Source organism: Macrobrachium nipponense, chromosome 31 (assembly GCF_015104395.2).
Source record: "Macrobrachium nipponense isolate FS-2020 chromosome 31, ASM1510439v2, whole genome shotgun sequence".
Classification (NCBI taxonomy): Eukaryota; Metazoa; Arthropoda; class Malacostraca; order Decapoda; family Palaemonidae; genus Macrobrachium; species Macrobrachium nipponense.
The window spans coordinates 23,156,682-23,172,931 of record NC_061093.1 but is presented as its reverse complement, the minus strand read 5'-3'; the positions used below and the strand labels follow the sequence as shown (position 1 = coordinate 23,172,931).

General features: G+C 37.4%; 1 protein-coding gene across 13 annotated transcripts in view; it reads right to left on the bottom strand.

Annotated features, from left to right (window-relative positions):
• The window catches only part of LOC135206691 (bestrophin-4-like), a 514,714-nt gene that overhangs the window by 40,251 nt on the left and 458,213 nt on the right, over positions 1–16,250 (bottom strand). For 12 of the 13 annotated variants that reach the window (XM_064238113.1, XM_064238112.1, XM_064238110.1 and 9 more), the window contains one exon: positions 2,807–2,941. In XM_064238113.1, coding sequence (XP_064094183.1) covers positions 2,807–2,904 — 98 coding nt within the window. In that variant the 5' untranslated portion in view covers positions 2,905–2,941. Of the gene's footprint in view, positions 1–2,806; positions 2,942–7,495; positions 7,564–16,250 lie in introns of those variants that run through there. The other variant, XM_064238111.1, reaches the window with a different exon arrangement.

Below are 16,250 nucleotides of genomic sequence, written 5' to 3'. Positions count from 1 at the left end.
TACGTTTCCCACTTCATACCTGACATACGTAATTTCCTTTTTTGTTATTTTGCGTAACGTACCCATCATCTAAAGGTGCGTCCACACGGTCGGACAATGTCCGACGGACAAACATTGTTACTAATTAACAATTGTCTGCCGGTCTTTGCCTTGTGATCAGAGTAAAAACAGTGGTATATAACCTCATCTGGTACCACTGTTTGTTGCCAGATCTATTCCACCGTATCAACGCTTATGACGTCATCCTGCTTGGCCTATGGTATGGCAACAATGTTTGTCCGTCGGACATAATTCGACCGTGTGGACGCACCTTTAGTTTGCTCAGAGAAAGAGCTTTTTGATACCACTACTGCTACAGTAGACTTCTCTAATTACCTTTGGGAAATTGCGATCTCGTAGCCAAGATGGTAAACGACTTAAATGAGAAAATTTATTAAACTGCTTTCCAGGATACAAAGGGACTAAGTTGAAACCGCATCAAAATAAAAATTGTTATGTCGTTTCTCCCACTGAAACGACATAACAATGGCAAAACCTCTGCATTCGTATTCCATCTGAAATACTAAGAGGATACGTACCTACGTCACATTTACGTAAGTCTATTTCCATTTTTTCAGTAGCCAGCCACTAACTACGTAAGAGAGCAGAAATTTCGTAGGCGTAGTGGTGCGAGTACAACAGATTCTAGGTTGGTGGTCAGAGTATATTGCATTTGCCAAAACCAACTACGTACTGCAAACACCCACTGTGTCGATTGTTCTTCTAGATATTTTGTCGTTGGCAGTGCTTGCTTGGACGATCATCATTTTCGTGGTTCGTATTAATTAAAACTCTAATGGCGTTATAAGTTACTATCAGATTAGGAGGTCCAAGACGGTGGTTTCATTTCATTTATTGAGAGAGAGAGAGAGAGAACAACTCCATTAGCATTAGAGTATAAATCTGTACTTGGTTTACTAAATCTAATTGAGAAAGTGAAGAGCTGTTTTTTTTTCTTTTTAATAATAATACTGAAGAGGGTTTAAATGCAAGCCTTATGTCTGAAATGCCATCTTAATCCTTATCGCATTTGCGTGAGAAAACAATGTACAGTTAATGAATACTAGTTTTGTTTTTAAAAGTTCGACCAAACATTTTGGACCACATTTCTACCGTCCTGTCTAAACACAAGAATAACCTCGGTCTGTGCTTCAAATTAGAAAATTATATCTACACGCATTACCACCTCTTTCATCTAATGTCTTACTGACATCTTTATATATATATATATATATTATATATATATATAATTATAATATGTATTTATGTATATGTATATGTATATATATATATACACCTCTGATTGTAAGATCCACTCGGCAAACGAAAATGGAAGCACTTTAATCCCGAATATTCTACCCGTTAAGTGCCCAACATTCAAGGAATCATCGAAAATTGCATTCATCGACCTTTTCGTTAATTGCCAGGCATGGTGGTACTATGCTCTGTTACCTACTTGCTTGTCTAAACAGGGTATAGTCACAAAATCATGCCTATTTACTTGTCTGGCCATGGTATAGCAATGTACGGTTGCCTAGCTAGTGGTCTATACTCGTTTTTTTCCATCTGTCCATCCGCCTGTGGTGTTTGCGCATGGTAACACTGCGTCCGGGCTTTAAATAACATCCTATTTCGAATATTAACGGTGTAATTCGCATACAGTAAATCATTAAAACACTTTTCAGTTGCAAATGTAAACCAAGATATCTTTTTAATTACCCAAAACTTACACATAGCGTAACTATATAAAGCCGGGACGCAGTGTTACCATACGTGACCACCACAGGCGGATGGACAGATGAAAAAAAAAAAAAAAAGTATAGTCACGTTATTGCCTGTCCACGTGCACTTATTTGTCTAGCTACCCACTTACTTGTCTGGCCATAGCATTGCCATATACGGCAGCCTGCTTGCTTGTCATGCCATGGTATTGCCACAGATAGTTACCTACTTACTTGTCTAGTCTTAACATTGCCATATACCATCGCCTGCCAACTTGTATTGTCCTAACATTGCCATATACAGTTGTCTGCTTACTTGTCTGAGCATGGTAATGCTATATACAGTAGCCTTCTTACTTGTTTGGCAATGGTATTACCATAGACAGTTGCCCACCTACTAGTTTGGCCATAATATTGCTGTATACATTTGCCCACTTGTCTTCCTAGATATTGCCATATACAGTCACCTACTTGTTTAACCATGGTATTGCCAAATACAGTCGCCTACTCACTTGTTTAGCCATGGTAATGCCATATACAACCGCATACCTACTTGTCTAGCTAGCCATGGTATTGGCACACAGTTGCCTACCCACTAGTCTGACATGGTATAACCACACACAGTTGCCTAATAACTTGTTTAACCGAAGTATTGACACATCAGTCCCCTTCTTGCTTGTCTAGCTAAAGTATTACCATATACAGCAGCCTATCTATATGTCTAGCCATTAGTATAAACGCATAGTAGCCTAACTACTAGTCAGGCCAAAGTATTGCCATATGCAGTTGCCTACTTCATTGCCTAGCCATGGTATTGCCATATACAGCCGCCTACCTACTTCTACTTGTTTGGCCATGGTATTAATACATAGTTGTTTACCTACTAGTCTGGTCATGGTATTACCACACACAGTCGCCTAATTAGTTGTCTAGCCACGGTATTACCATATACAGTCACATTTACTTGTCTGGCCATGGTACTGCCAAACACAGAAACATTCTTACTTGTCTAGCAAAAGTATTGCCACAGACCGTCGCCTACTTACTTGTCTGGCCATGGTATCGCCATGTACTGCTGCCACCATCTGGACGCGACGAAGGAAACGTAGAAGCCAAGGATGAAAGACAGAGGGATGTAGTTCATATACGCATCACAGTAGAGCACCGCCCTCTCGAACTCCCTGTGGGTAAAAGACACTTTGTATTAGAAAGGCTAATACGTAATAGATGGATTTTGGATGACGCTTAAAATACATATATATAGAAAAGAAAGTAGACATAGCACCGTAGTTGTAGTAACCGTACGATTTGTTTCTTATTATTTTTTTTCGTTAATTACAAGCACTGATCGACAGATTGAGCAGGATGAAAATATTACTGTGATTTTCAATGAAGAATTATTTCTTTGATCGGCCCGTCTAGTTTTCATACTCACTCACTCCTTGTCATTTTAAATTTGTTTGCATTTTGGTAAAAAAAAGCAAAATAATTATATATATAAACTTAAATACATATATAAATTACATATCTGGATATCATACACACACATATTTACATATATATAACTACACACTTATATACACTCATATATGTAATTTATATACATATATATACACATATACATAATTATATATATATATATATATATATATTCCACGGGTAATGTTTTTCATTAGAAAGGTAAATCAAAGGATTTTTATCTTTACCTAATGCTCTATTATTATTATTATTATTATTATTATTATTATTATTATTATTATTATTATTATTATTATTATTATTATTATTATTTATTATTATTATTATTATTATTATTATTATTATTATTATTATTATTATTATTATTATTATTATTCACAGGAACTAAAACCCTATTCGTAAGGAACTAGCCTACTGGTCCACATACTCGAAATTCAAGCTCCAAAAGATTATGGTGTTCATTTGAAAGAAATTACAATAGATAATACGACTTAATACTTACTTTTTAAAACATCATCCAGGAAGCATTAAAAACATGTTTGCAGTAATGTACGCAAGACAATTTTTTATGTGCTCTTAGAAAATTGTAAATTTGTCCGTAATTGCAATTGGCTTGGGTGTACTTTTGACAATAATAATAATAATAATAATAATAATAATAATAATAATAATAATAATAATAATAATAATAATAATAATAATAATGGATCTTTCCTGGATGGTTTACAGTCTTTTGTTTATGATTTTACGGTAATCCCCAACGGGCTTGTACTAAACACGCCTTTGCAAAGGAGGATTAAAACACGCGGGAGTCACTATCTTGGAAACAACAACAACTATAATAATAATAATAATAATAATAATAATAATAATAATAATAATAATAATAATAATAGCGTAACAATTCATTTCGTTTTCAGATTTAGTAACGTCTACGAGATCGGTAGGAAGGTGGTGAAGATGAACGCCATTACACATTGTACAGATTTGATGATCTAATCAACACAGCTTACAAAAGACTCCCATTAATAAATTAATGATAACCATACCAAACGTTGAAATATTAGTGTTAATATTTGCATAACAGATTGATCACGTATACTTTTTTTTCCCTGTAGGTTAGTAAGACAATTTTGTTCTCGAGTAATTGACCTCATTCCCGTTTGCTGGTACCCTGGCGTTAGCAACGTGAAGTATTACAGAGGTTGGGGGGTAGGGGAGGAGGGAGGAGTTAGTGGACGTTTCGTTTTAAAAGGAGGGGAAGGCGAGAGAGACAGAATGGGGGTAGGGGAGGTAGCATGAGAGGACTTTCAGCAAGGCAGGTGAGAAACTAGTTTCCACCGGACTTCATAGAAGCGTTCCTTGTAAATATATCAGTTCACAAGCTGCAATACCAATATTCCCTTTAAATTAAAAGAAGCTTAAAGTGTTTATAATAAATTACATGTTTTTATTAGATGCTGACATATACATCCCTTTATATAAAAAGTTTAATGTGTTGATATTAAATGACTAATATCAACAATCATACAACGGAAAACACGTTTTGCCCCCTTAAAAGTACTTGAAATAGCCGGCAGATTTTCAGTTAGATGCTCGTCAAAATTTTACACAGTGACAATTGAGTGAATTGTCCAATTAAGTAGCAAATTACATTATTTTATCACTCGGTTTATATCTGTAAAGTCTATTTTGGAGAACGCTTAGAGGTTAGAATGAATCGGGTATGAGGTGACGGTTGTGACGGAATAAGTATATAAATAATCCGTATATTATATAAATAATATATATATATATATATATATATATATATATATATATATATTTATGTGTGTGTGTGTCACGGCCATGGCAAAAGAAATATATGTATATATATATATATATATATATATATATATATATATATATATAAATTACTCAAAATACGGTACAGCTTTGCAGCATATACGAGTACTTACACCCAAGTTTCATACACATACATTATAATGTAGTATTAAACATATATTCAATGGGTGACTAGGCGCTACTCACTTCTTAATGGTTAGAGACGAGCGTGATAGTGCTAAATATGGTGGTGGCAACCATTGCCTCTAACACTAATGTAAAATATGGTGGCGCCAACCATTGCCTCTAACACTATATGTACACACTTCCCGCTCGAACCTGAAAGACACATATTTTCCGAGGTGTTCAGTAGATATACACCCACCAAACTCAACCCAAGTGGTACCTAACGAGGACAATTAGCGGAGCTTCCCCACTTAACTGTTGTTAGTCTTACGTAAGTTGTTACTCCCAAATGAAAACCACATTCGCAAATGATTAGGATTCATAATGTCTGTTGAAATAAAGTTTTTTTTTTTTTTTTTTTTTTTTAAGTTTCGATTTGTCTTGTCATTTCGTGGGATAATATCATCAGGAGGGAGCTGTAATCGTCAATGAAAGAGTCTTCCATTTTTCGCTTCTGTAGTTAAATCCATACTGCTATCGGCTCTATATAGTTCGTCTGGATTTTCTTCAGAGAGAAATTCTCTCTCTCTCTCTCTCTCTCTCTTCTCTCTCTCTCTCCTCTCTCTCTCTCTCTCCTGTAGTCAAATCCAGACTGCTTTCATCTGTTTGTACGATTCATCTGTTTGGACGATCTTCCAAATTACTCTCTCTCTCTCTCTCTCTCTCTCTCTCTCTCTCTCTCTCTCTCTCTCTCTCTCTCTCCTCTCTCTCTTTCTTGCGACCCCAAGCCAGGTGTCCCTTCCAAATCTGATGTTTCTGTCTCTTAAAACCCTGAGGAATTAGAATAAATTTCAACCACACATTAACGTTTTTCAGTATAATTCGAGAGATCCTAATTCCACGGCTCGTGGTATTTTTTATCTAAAGTAGGATCTCGCAAATACTACAAATGGAAATTAAATAAAAAGTTACTTATTTCTTACTTATAGATAGAGAGAGAGAGAGAGAGAGAGAGAGAGAGGAGAGAGAGAGAGAGAGATAGTAAAACAATAGACAACTTACATCATTCTGTATATGAACTATGGATATATTTATGTATACATATCTTATATATATATATATATATATATATATATATATATATATATATATATATATAATATTATGCTTGTGAAATAATTCTGCAAATTGCAATAAAAGTTTTACTATACAAGTGAAACGTAAAAATACCAGTTATAAGGTTTTACAAAAACATTAAACATTTGTTTAAATTCACACACTTGACCCTTTTAACGATTTGAAGAAAACCACCCACCGAGAATAGAAATACGCACGAAAAAATGAGGTATATAGTATACTTGTGGTATATATACGACCATTACAGACTGGTGAATGTTGCATACGCAAATTTTAACCTGGACATAATTTTGCCATAATCATTCATATCCGGCATCTATGACCATGGACGTTGCAACGACAATCGACCTCTATCGAATAGTCAAGCCTTACAGTTGAGGCAAGAGTAAAATTACGTGTTTAATAAAAAGCTAAAGGGAATAATTCGTTAAGGCTAGCTCGGGCAACGGGGTACATCGAAGATTTTTGTAGGGGCTCAGTTCGAGTGGGCATGAAGAGAGTACTGTACAGTACTTGGCACCGGGAAACAATCTCTCTCTCTCTCTCTCTCTCTCTCTCTCTCTCTCTCTCTCTCTCTCTCTCTCTCCGGCTGCTGTTGCCCATGCGGGGTACCAACAGTCCCAACGTTTAGCTTTGGCATTTGGCTCCGAATGTCTGCGGGTGGCACCGGAAAGGCTTTGAGAGAGAGAGAGAGAGAGAGAGAGAGAGAGAGAGAGAGAGAGAGAGAGAGAGAGCTATAACAACAACAAAACAAGGAGAAATAACAGCAGCAACGAAGAAAATCATGACATTGATACGTACGTGTGTTTTTATATTATACTAACAACTATCAAAGCAAGGTCAAATCATATTCAGGATCATATATTAAAAACGATGTCATAAGCAAGACAACCGATGGTGATGATTGTTATCATGAGCATAACTGATTATTTTGCAGCAACTGTAGAATTATTACCCTGCATCTGGACATAAAATACTGCTGGGAATTGTAGCATTAACATCCTCGAGTGACCACCAGCCCCGTCATCCTAATTTTCAGGAGACAGGACGCACATCCAGAAGTTGCCCGTCTCCTTTCCCAACCAGATTCCTTTGGGTGAAACGCCTTTTCGTTCTCAACACCTAAAACCTGACGTTAATAACCTACGAGGAACGTAATGACTAATTACCGTCACAGCCTCGAGAAAAAGAGATGCGTCCTCGCCCATTCTGAGCAGATATGAAGTTAGCGCACGTGCTCAGATAATACTGAACTTTCTGAAAATTGCTGAAGGGCAGGAAGTCTGGGCCGAGCGACCATTCCGCGCATGCGCCCTTGATCCCTAGCCAATTAAGTGCAACCTGGCACTAAGCTTATGACAGATGCCCATCTAACGCCAGAGGACAGCTGCCAAGCTTTACAGGAGTTCGTCGCGAATTGATTTTTTCAGCACTTTTGTGTGCCCTGTGGAAGTAGCTGAAACTGCTGCTGTCATAACGATGCATTCCAATAGTAGTCGGTTCTTTGAAAGGTCATTTTGGAGAAGGAAATCTTTGCCCCTGAAACACTGTCATTTACATGGTTTGAATTTTATACTTCGTGCTCTGGACAACTCTCTCTGAACTCTTTGTATTACCCTGACCGCTGACGTCTTGGTCTTTTATAACTTTGATCCATTTTGCTTTTTATCAGTGAAAAATATTAGTCCAAATGCAGTTTAAGAATGAATCCCATTAAAAATCATGTCAAAGGAGTTAGTTACGAGAATCCCCCAAGAAGAAATTAAATTTAATAAGGAAGTAACAAGAAAACCTAATAATTCACAAAGCTAATGCGATGCCACCTAAAAGGAATGCAACTATGTAAACTTCAAATGGCCTTTTTATGTATTATCACAACAATAAAAAGAATGTATTACAACAATACAAAAATGTATTACAACAATAAAAAGAGTGTACTACAACAATAAAAAGAATGTATTACAACAATCAAAAATGTATTACAACAATTAAAAAAAACAAGAATGTTGGTCAACAATGAAGGCCAATACTACGAAATGAACCAACATCCAATTCTTCTTTGAAAAGCATAAAATTTTATGGTGTATTGTGATTGTACAATGATTTTAATCTTTGTTTCATTCTAAATTTTGTTTGCCGTTGTCCACGTGATGACCAAAATTATTAGTAAAAAATCCCTCTCTGTACCGTCACTTGACGAAGCCTTATAATGAGATACTTCAAAGTCATACGAAAAACAGAGAAGTAAACAAATAGAACGCAAAGTCAGTCTTACACTGTATCAACCCAAAAGAAGAGAACAGATTATAATTATAACTGGAAATATCTGGGGGACTGTTTACAAACACAGGAATAATGTGAGTGAGGGAGTGAGTAGGTCGATTAAAGTTGAGTGTGTTTGTACGAGTTTTCTTGTGTGTTCAAGATCATGCCAAAAAGTCGCTTTCGTTTTCTCAAGTAAATAGATAAAGTGATTTCATCCGAAGGGACCCTCCAGGAGAAGCAGTTTATTTCGCAGTTTTGTCACTTTTCTTGACCTAAATTTGTCATTTGGTTGGGAGGTTCTTCCTCTCGACAAAACCAAGAGAAAAGGGAATAATACCTTTCTAGATCTCATCATACACACATCACATTTCATAATTATGAATGCTATTTTCACCAGAAACAAAAAGGCAATTTTAGCAGACGAAACTATGAGAGTGGGGGATAGGGGAACACTTGTGAACAATGACTTGTATATTAAAATCACACATCTGGATTTTCAAGGCCAAGTTTAGGATATTAAAAATACCTAAAATAAATACATCTCCCAGTCACGAAATTATGCATGAATCATGAATTTAGAAAGCAATGTTCGTTCATCACTTATTATCTATTAAAAAAAAACTATTTTGTAGGAAACTACTCGAATCCTACTTTGAATGGGATCCTTTCTTTTCATTTCCTAAGAGTCCTATAGCATGTCTTTCCTTTATGAACCAGTGTTGTTTAGTTGTTTGTTAAGGGAAAGCAAATTTTGTTAGTGTCAAAACTAGTGCATGGTTGTCTTGCTTGAATCATTCCGACTATCTGCTTGCACAGTTTCACGTTCTTTCGAGAAAAGAGACGTAAATTAATTATCATCCCATTTCAGAGAGAAGTTAGTCCAAATCTGAAACACATCAAACTTGTTCTCTCTCTCTCTCTCTCTCTCTCTCTCTCTCTCTCTCTCTCTCTCTCTCTCCTCTCTCTCCTTTTTTTTTAAGCTTCGGATGAATCTGATCTGGTATCCTTCTTTCATTTCAAGTAGTTTTGTAAAGCTTCCCTTTCATACTGCTTTTACAATGACCCATCTTTCCACTGAACAATTTTGTTATCTGGAGAATTAAAACTATATATTCTGCTCCTTCAGATGTGTTTCTAGAGTCTTCCGTTATAATTCAAACTCTGAATAACATTAGCTGCGCACACCTTTCGCCATTTCTCTTAACTGCTGCACATTAGATATTTCTGCGTTACCTTTCTGTGCCAATTTGACCTCCCTCGTGACGCCAAGTCTATTATCGATCATTTCCCGTGGCACTCAAATAACAGCAATTTTTCTGCACATATAAAAATCGAAATTTCTAAGGCAAAGGTTAGGAGTATTTTAATTTATGGGCACGAGTCATGGTACTACAGTACAGGGACTTCGGATGATAAATTCTTAGCATTTGAAAATAAGGCTCTCAGAAGAATATTAGGAATTAATTGGAGGGATAGAATATCAAAGAGCAGATTTAGAGAAATAGCGGAGGTGCAACCGGTCGATGAGTCTATTAGGTTCTCACGCTGGAAGTGGCTAGGCCAAGTGTATGGAAGACGGGGAGTAGTACGAGCTACAACGGGTTGGTTGCCCTTGGTGAAAGAGGTTTTGGTAGGCCAAAGGAGACGTGGTTGAGGACAAGAAGGCGGGAAGCCTGCGATGACTGTTGGGGAGCAAGAGCCCGTGCTAGCATAAGGTCAGGTAAATCTAAAACAACGGCTGTTGGGGAGATCTATTGAGGAGTTAGCCCAGGACGGAATCTGGTGGCGAGGCGCTATGTTAAGGCTATTAATGATGATAAGATGGATTGAGCAAGATCGTGACCGTTTTCCTCAGTGACTTAGTTTCCAATTATTGGATGCAAGATTAGCTTATGTTTCAGGGTGCTAGACTGCATGCGGTTATAATCCACTTCGGCCAAGTTCTACCATCTGTTATTACGTTGAAACAGTAAGTTCTCAAGATATTGGTCTCCCAGTTAAAACGAAATCTCTCTCTCTCTCTCTCTCTCTCTCTCTCTCTCTCTCTCTCTCTCTCTCTCTCTCTCTCTCTCTCTCTCTCTCTCTCTTTATACATCGCAAGATTCACACTGATATCATTCACATGATAGATGTCAAGACAAATTAGTTACGAGAGTGAAATGAACAGAATACCACACTCTCTCTGCCTTATATGCAGAAGAGTCATCTTTAACACTTCACTATTTTTTAAACTACACACCGAGTAACAGTGATGAAGCCAACAGGTGATCATTATCTTCAAAAGCCACAGAATGAAAAAGGTGGAGCCAAAACCTCCATTTGGAGGTCATTCCATCACACGAGCTTACAAGTCGATTTCGTTTGACAATCAAAAGGCATTTGCATTATCCTTACAGCATTTGCCTTTGGAAACGACCGAGAGAAATAGGAGACTAGTCACTGGACAAACTGGATGGCGAGATAAATGAAAACGCCTCGATTCAACAACAAAGCCAAATTTTCTGATTCAAACACCATTCTTTGTCCCAAATCTTGCGACTGCAAAGTCGATGTATTTGCAATGTTCGAAGCGATGTGAATGTGGAAGGTGTTTACTTCGTACAGAAAGCAAAAATTAACTAGTAAAAAATGCGCCAAAGTTTCTTCGGAACAATCGAGTTTTCCGCACAGCGTTAATGCTATATGAAACTCTCAGCTACGGCCCATGAAACGCTCAGCCGTGGCCCATGAAAGTTTCAGCCACGGGTAGTGTTCTGTGTTGTTGACACCTGTAGCGGTGCTAGACGTACGAACATGGCTAACTTTAATCTTAAATATAGTGAAAATTACAAAGGCGAGAGGGCTTCAATTTGGTATGTTTGACGATTGGAGGGTGGATGATCAACATATCAAATTGCAGCCCTCTAGCCTCAGTAGTTTTTAAGGTCTGAGGGCGGACAGAAAAGATGCGGACGGACAGGCAAATAGCCATCTCAATAGTTTTCTCTTACAGAAAACTAAAACGCTGTTTCCTTGAATGCATTACAGCCTATCTTGTTCGAGCTCCGCTTCGATTTCGAACAGGAAAATGTTCGAGAAAGCAAAAGAAATGATTTGGACTCCCGCAAACCTGCTCTGTGACCTTCTCTGCTTTAGAGAACAGACTCGACGTCACTTTAAAAATATCTGAGAGGTGTCATTTTTAGACACTTAAAAAAAAAAACGAATGACTTCACCTACACTTGGCAAAAAGATTATGATACCGGCACTCTACCGACATTCTCTCTCTCTCTCTCTCTCTCTCTCTCTCTCTCTCTCTCTCTCTTTCTGCTGCTGTTGCTGCTATTCTCCTTTGTCGCGACTCATGTAGATTAAGTAAACGCATGCCCCGTAAGGGGGGTAGTGCCATTAGTGAACCTCATGTGGTGCAATGTAGGCATTACTTAAGGTTCTTAGCAGCATGCCTTCGCCCCCTAGCTGCAACTACTTTCGTTCCTTTTACTGTACCTCCTTTCATATTGATCTTTCTTCAATCTTACTTTCCAACATATCCTAACAATTGATTGATAGTGCAACTGGGAGGTTGTCCTCCTGCTACACCTTTCAAACCTTCCACTGTCAATTTCCATTTCAGCGCTGAATGACCTCATAGGTCCCAGTGCTTGGCCTTTGGCCTAAATTCTATATTCAGCTCATATTCAACTCAAGTTGAATATGAGCTGAATAAGAATAAAAGGTGGTAGCCCAAGCTAAAGCAAAGTCGTATGATGATGTGTATAATGAGCTGGGGACAAAGGAAGGATTAAAGAAGATGATGAAGCTATCAAAGGCTAGAAATAAGAGCACCAAAGATATAACACACATCAAACAAATAAAGAATCAAGAGGGTGTAGTGCTTAGCAAAGGAGGAAGACCATTGTGAAGAGATGGAAAGAATATTTCGAACAGTTGTTAAATGAAGAAAATAATAGACTAATAAGAGAGGATGGGCAAGTGAACATTGGCATGGTAATGAGGTTTTCTAGGCAAGAGGTACTAAATGCACTGAAGAAGATGAAGAATGGGAAGGCAACCGGACCAGACATGATCCCGGTGGAGGCATGGAAAGCATTAGGAGATGAAGGAGTGGATATACTGTACGATCTTATGATAAAGATCCTTGAACAGGAAAAGATAACCAACAATGAGTGGCGTGGGAGTATATTGATCCCAATTTTTAAAGGGAAAGGCGATGTCCAAGAGTGTGGTAATTATAGGGGCATTAAATTGATGTCCCACACTTTGAAGATACTGGAAAGGATGATAGATGCTAGACTGAGAGAAGAAGTACAAATAGGTAAAGAGCAGATGGGATTTATGAAGGGAAGGGGAACAACAGATGGTATATTTTGTCTGAGGCAAATAATGGAGAAATTCGGGGAAAGACAAAGGGACCTACATATGGTATTCATTGACCTTGAAAAGGCTTATGACAGAGTCCCGAGACAAGAGGTTATGGAGGAGCCTGAGGGAGAAGATGGTGCCAGAGAAGTATGTGCGATTGATACAAGAGATGTACCGGAATGTATTTACCAGAGTGAGGAGCAGTGTTGGGGAGACAGAAGGTTTTGAGGTGAGAGTAGGATTACACCAGGGGTCGGCTCTGAGCCCATTTATCTTTAACATAGTGATGGATGTTATAATAGAGAATGTAAGGGAGACAGTACCATGGAACATATTGTATGCGGATGATATTTTGGTTCTGTGTGCAGAGAGCAGGGAAGATCTGGAAGTGAAATTGGAAAGATGGAGACAAGTACTGGAGGACAGAGGAATGAGAATAAGTAGATCCAAGACAGAATATATGTGTACCACCACTGAGGGGGATGATAGAGAAAGTATTCAGCTTGGTGGAGAGCAAATAAGGAGAGTTGATAAGTTTAAGTATTTGGGATCTTTTGTTAACGCTGGAGGAAGTATGGAAGAAGAAGTAAAACATCGGGTACAGGCAGGCTGGAACAACTGGAGAGCGGCCTCGGGAGTTCTTGTGACAAAAGAGTGCCGCTTAGGTTAAAAGGAAAATTTCACAAGACGGTGGTAAGAACAGCAATGCGTATGGTACGGAAACAGCAAGCATGAGAAAAGCAGAGCAGAAGAAGATGGATGTGGCAGAAATGAGAAATGCTTAGGTGGATGTCTGGGGTAACAAGAGTGGATAGGATCAGAAATGACTACATAAGGGGGTCAACTAAGGTGGTGGAAGTATCAAAGAAAGTGCAGGAGGGGAGGCTGAGATGGTATGGACACCTGTTGAGGAGAGATGAGGACCACGCTGGGAGACATACTATGGAGTGGAGGTGCAAGGAAGAAGAAAGAGAGGGAGACCAAGAAAGAGATGGAAGGACTGTGTGAGAGGAGATTTACATGAGAAGGGAATTGATGAGGCAGAAGTGCAAGATAGAAATAGATGGAAACGGCTCATCCGAAACGGCGACCCCCATATAAAAATGGGAAAAAGCTGGGAAGAAGAAGAAGATTCAACTCAAGTAAACGCATGAAATCGTTTGTTTTCTAATATTTTTATTTTATTTTAACGGCGTATGGATAAAATGAAAATAATTTTTTCAATTCACGCCCCTTGCATAATGCGTGGCAACGTGACTTCTGTAATAACACTAACGACAACATCAACTAACGAAAAACCGTTATAGTAAAGGGCGAGAAACTTTCGAGCCTGCTATAATGAGAAAAGCAATTCAAGGACACAGGCCTTCAACGAATGCTTCTCTTTCGCTTTTAGATTATGCACTGGCACCAAAACAAATACAGCAAGTGAACAAAACCATTACACTCAGGCCGCTGGCAGCCCACACCCACTGTAGGTACCAGTACAGGTTTTGTTTTTATAACCTTTGGTAACCACTCCGTGTTTCCGTGGGGCGCACGTCTCAAGACACCATAACCAGCACGTACACACGATAGATAGATAGATAGATATACTGGCAAGCAGATATTTAGAGGGATACACTGGTAGATAGATAGATAGATATAATGACAAATATATATATATATATATATATATATATATATATATATATATATATATATGTATCATATTAGGTAGACATACTGACAGATAGATAGATAGACTGGCAAACAGATATATAGATAGATATATTGGTAGATAGATAGATAGATAGAGACGTAGACAGATAGATGTTTGAAGAAAGTTAATAGGATGTGACAGAAAGAATGATAATCCTTCCTACTAACCGATATTCTTGGTCTCTTTGGGACCAGTGATTTTGATTTTTCAGGGCATCTTACTCTTCAATCCTTTATTTATCAACTATTCTATCAGGTACAGACCACGCTCTTTCAACTATCGTATCAATATGTAATGATAATTTTTGGGTTTGATTTGTGCTTAATTTTACGTTTAAAACTGACTATTTGATTCGTGTGTTTCGCACTGAAATTTACAATTTACTGATTCAACCTTCTAAAAGTTTGTTTCTTCATTTTTAACGTGTCTGCTTTCCTTATCAAAGGTTAAATATTTCAAATGGATTATATATATATATATATATATATATATATATATATATATATATATATATTATATCTATATATATATATAATTTTAAAAGTGGTGTTTTGCTTTGGGTGATCTACAATATCAACGGGAAAATAAATGCTTCGATTTATTTTACTTTTTAATGTTTTTTTTTATTCCATCTGTATTAAAAGGCTTCCCAGCCAAATGAAAAGGACTCGACCTGCCATGGATTCTTGATATCAGTTGTGACCTATATCTTTGGTAGGGTGGCATATGACAGCAAGGGCCTTGCCCCCAAAAATGTGTAAAGTGTGGGTATGAATAGGAATGGGAGGCCTGATTTGACTCTCCGGATGCTAACGAACCAACAAGTACGATAAACTAGTTAATCCTTTGCATTTGATTCCTTGGCTGTTCAGAGCCGACAAAATTTTATTCTTTGACCTTCACTTAAAAAAAATACGTATATGTGAATATTTCTTTGTTAGAAAGGTCTTTGGGGATTAGTTACGTCTGCAATGCTGATCTAGAAGTGATCTGGGTTTTGATTTTCGACGTAACTTGAAAAATTTACCCTTCAAAAAATGAAGGACTGGGATTAGCTTCGAAACTGATAATTGCACTTGACTGACATGGCATTTTTGTACATTTTTTTTTTCAAATGTGTCCGAGCGACTATTTGCGGGTAAATACGAAGCATAGGTAAAAATACAATCTTCTCTCTCTATTTACTATGTTTCTTCGGTTGCTCTTTCTCTCACTTATTCGCCTTCTCTTTTATATAAAAAACTCTCTGGTGTTCATTTCGGGAACACCATAAATCACAATATTTGTTTTGGTTATTGGTCATTCTCTTTGTATGCATATATAATTTCTTTTTAACTGAAAAAAACTGAAAACTATTTTCATCTTAACAGCTGACAGAAGCTATGGAGAAGGTAGATGTAGACCAGGATACAGAATAAACGACAGATGATTAAAGCAAGATCATATTGCACGTCATTTTTAACAAATATTGGTTCATCCATTTTAACTACATTTTTAACATATTATTCTGTCTGATACTCACCCTATTCTTCCTTGTCTAATAGATTCTACATCTCTTCTGTAAGCAAGGATAATTACTTTAAATGATTATTGCT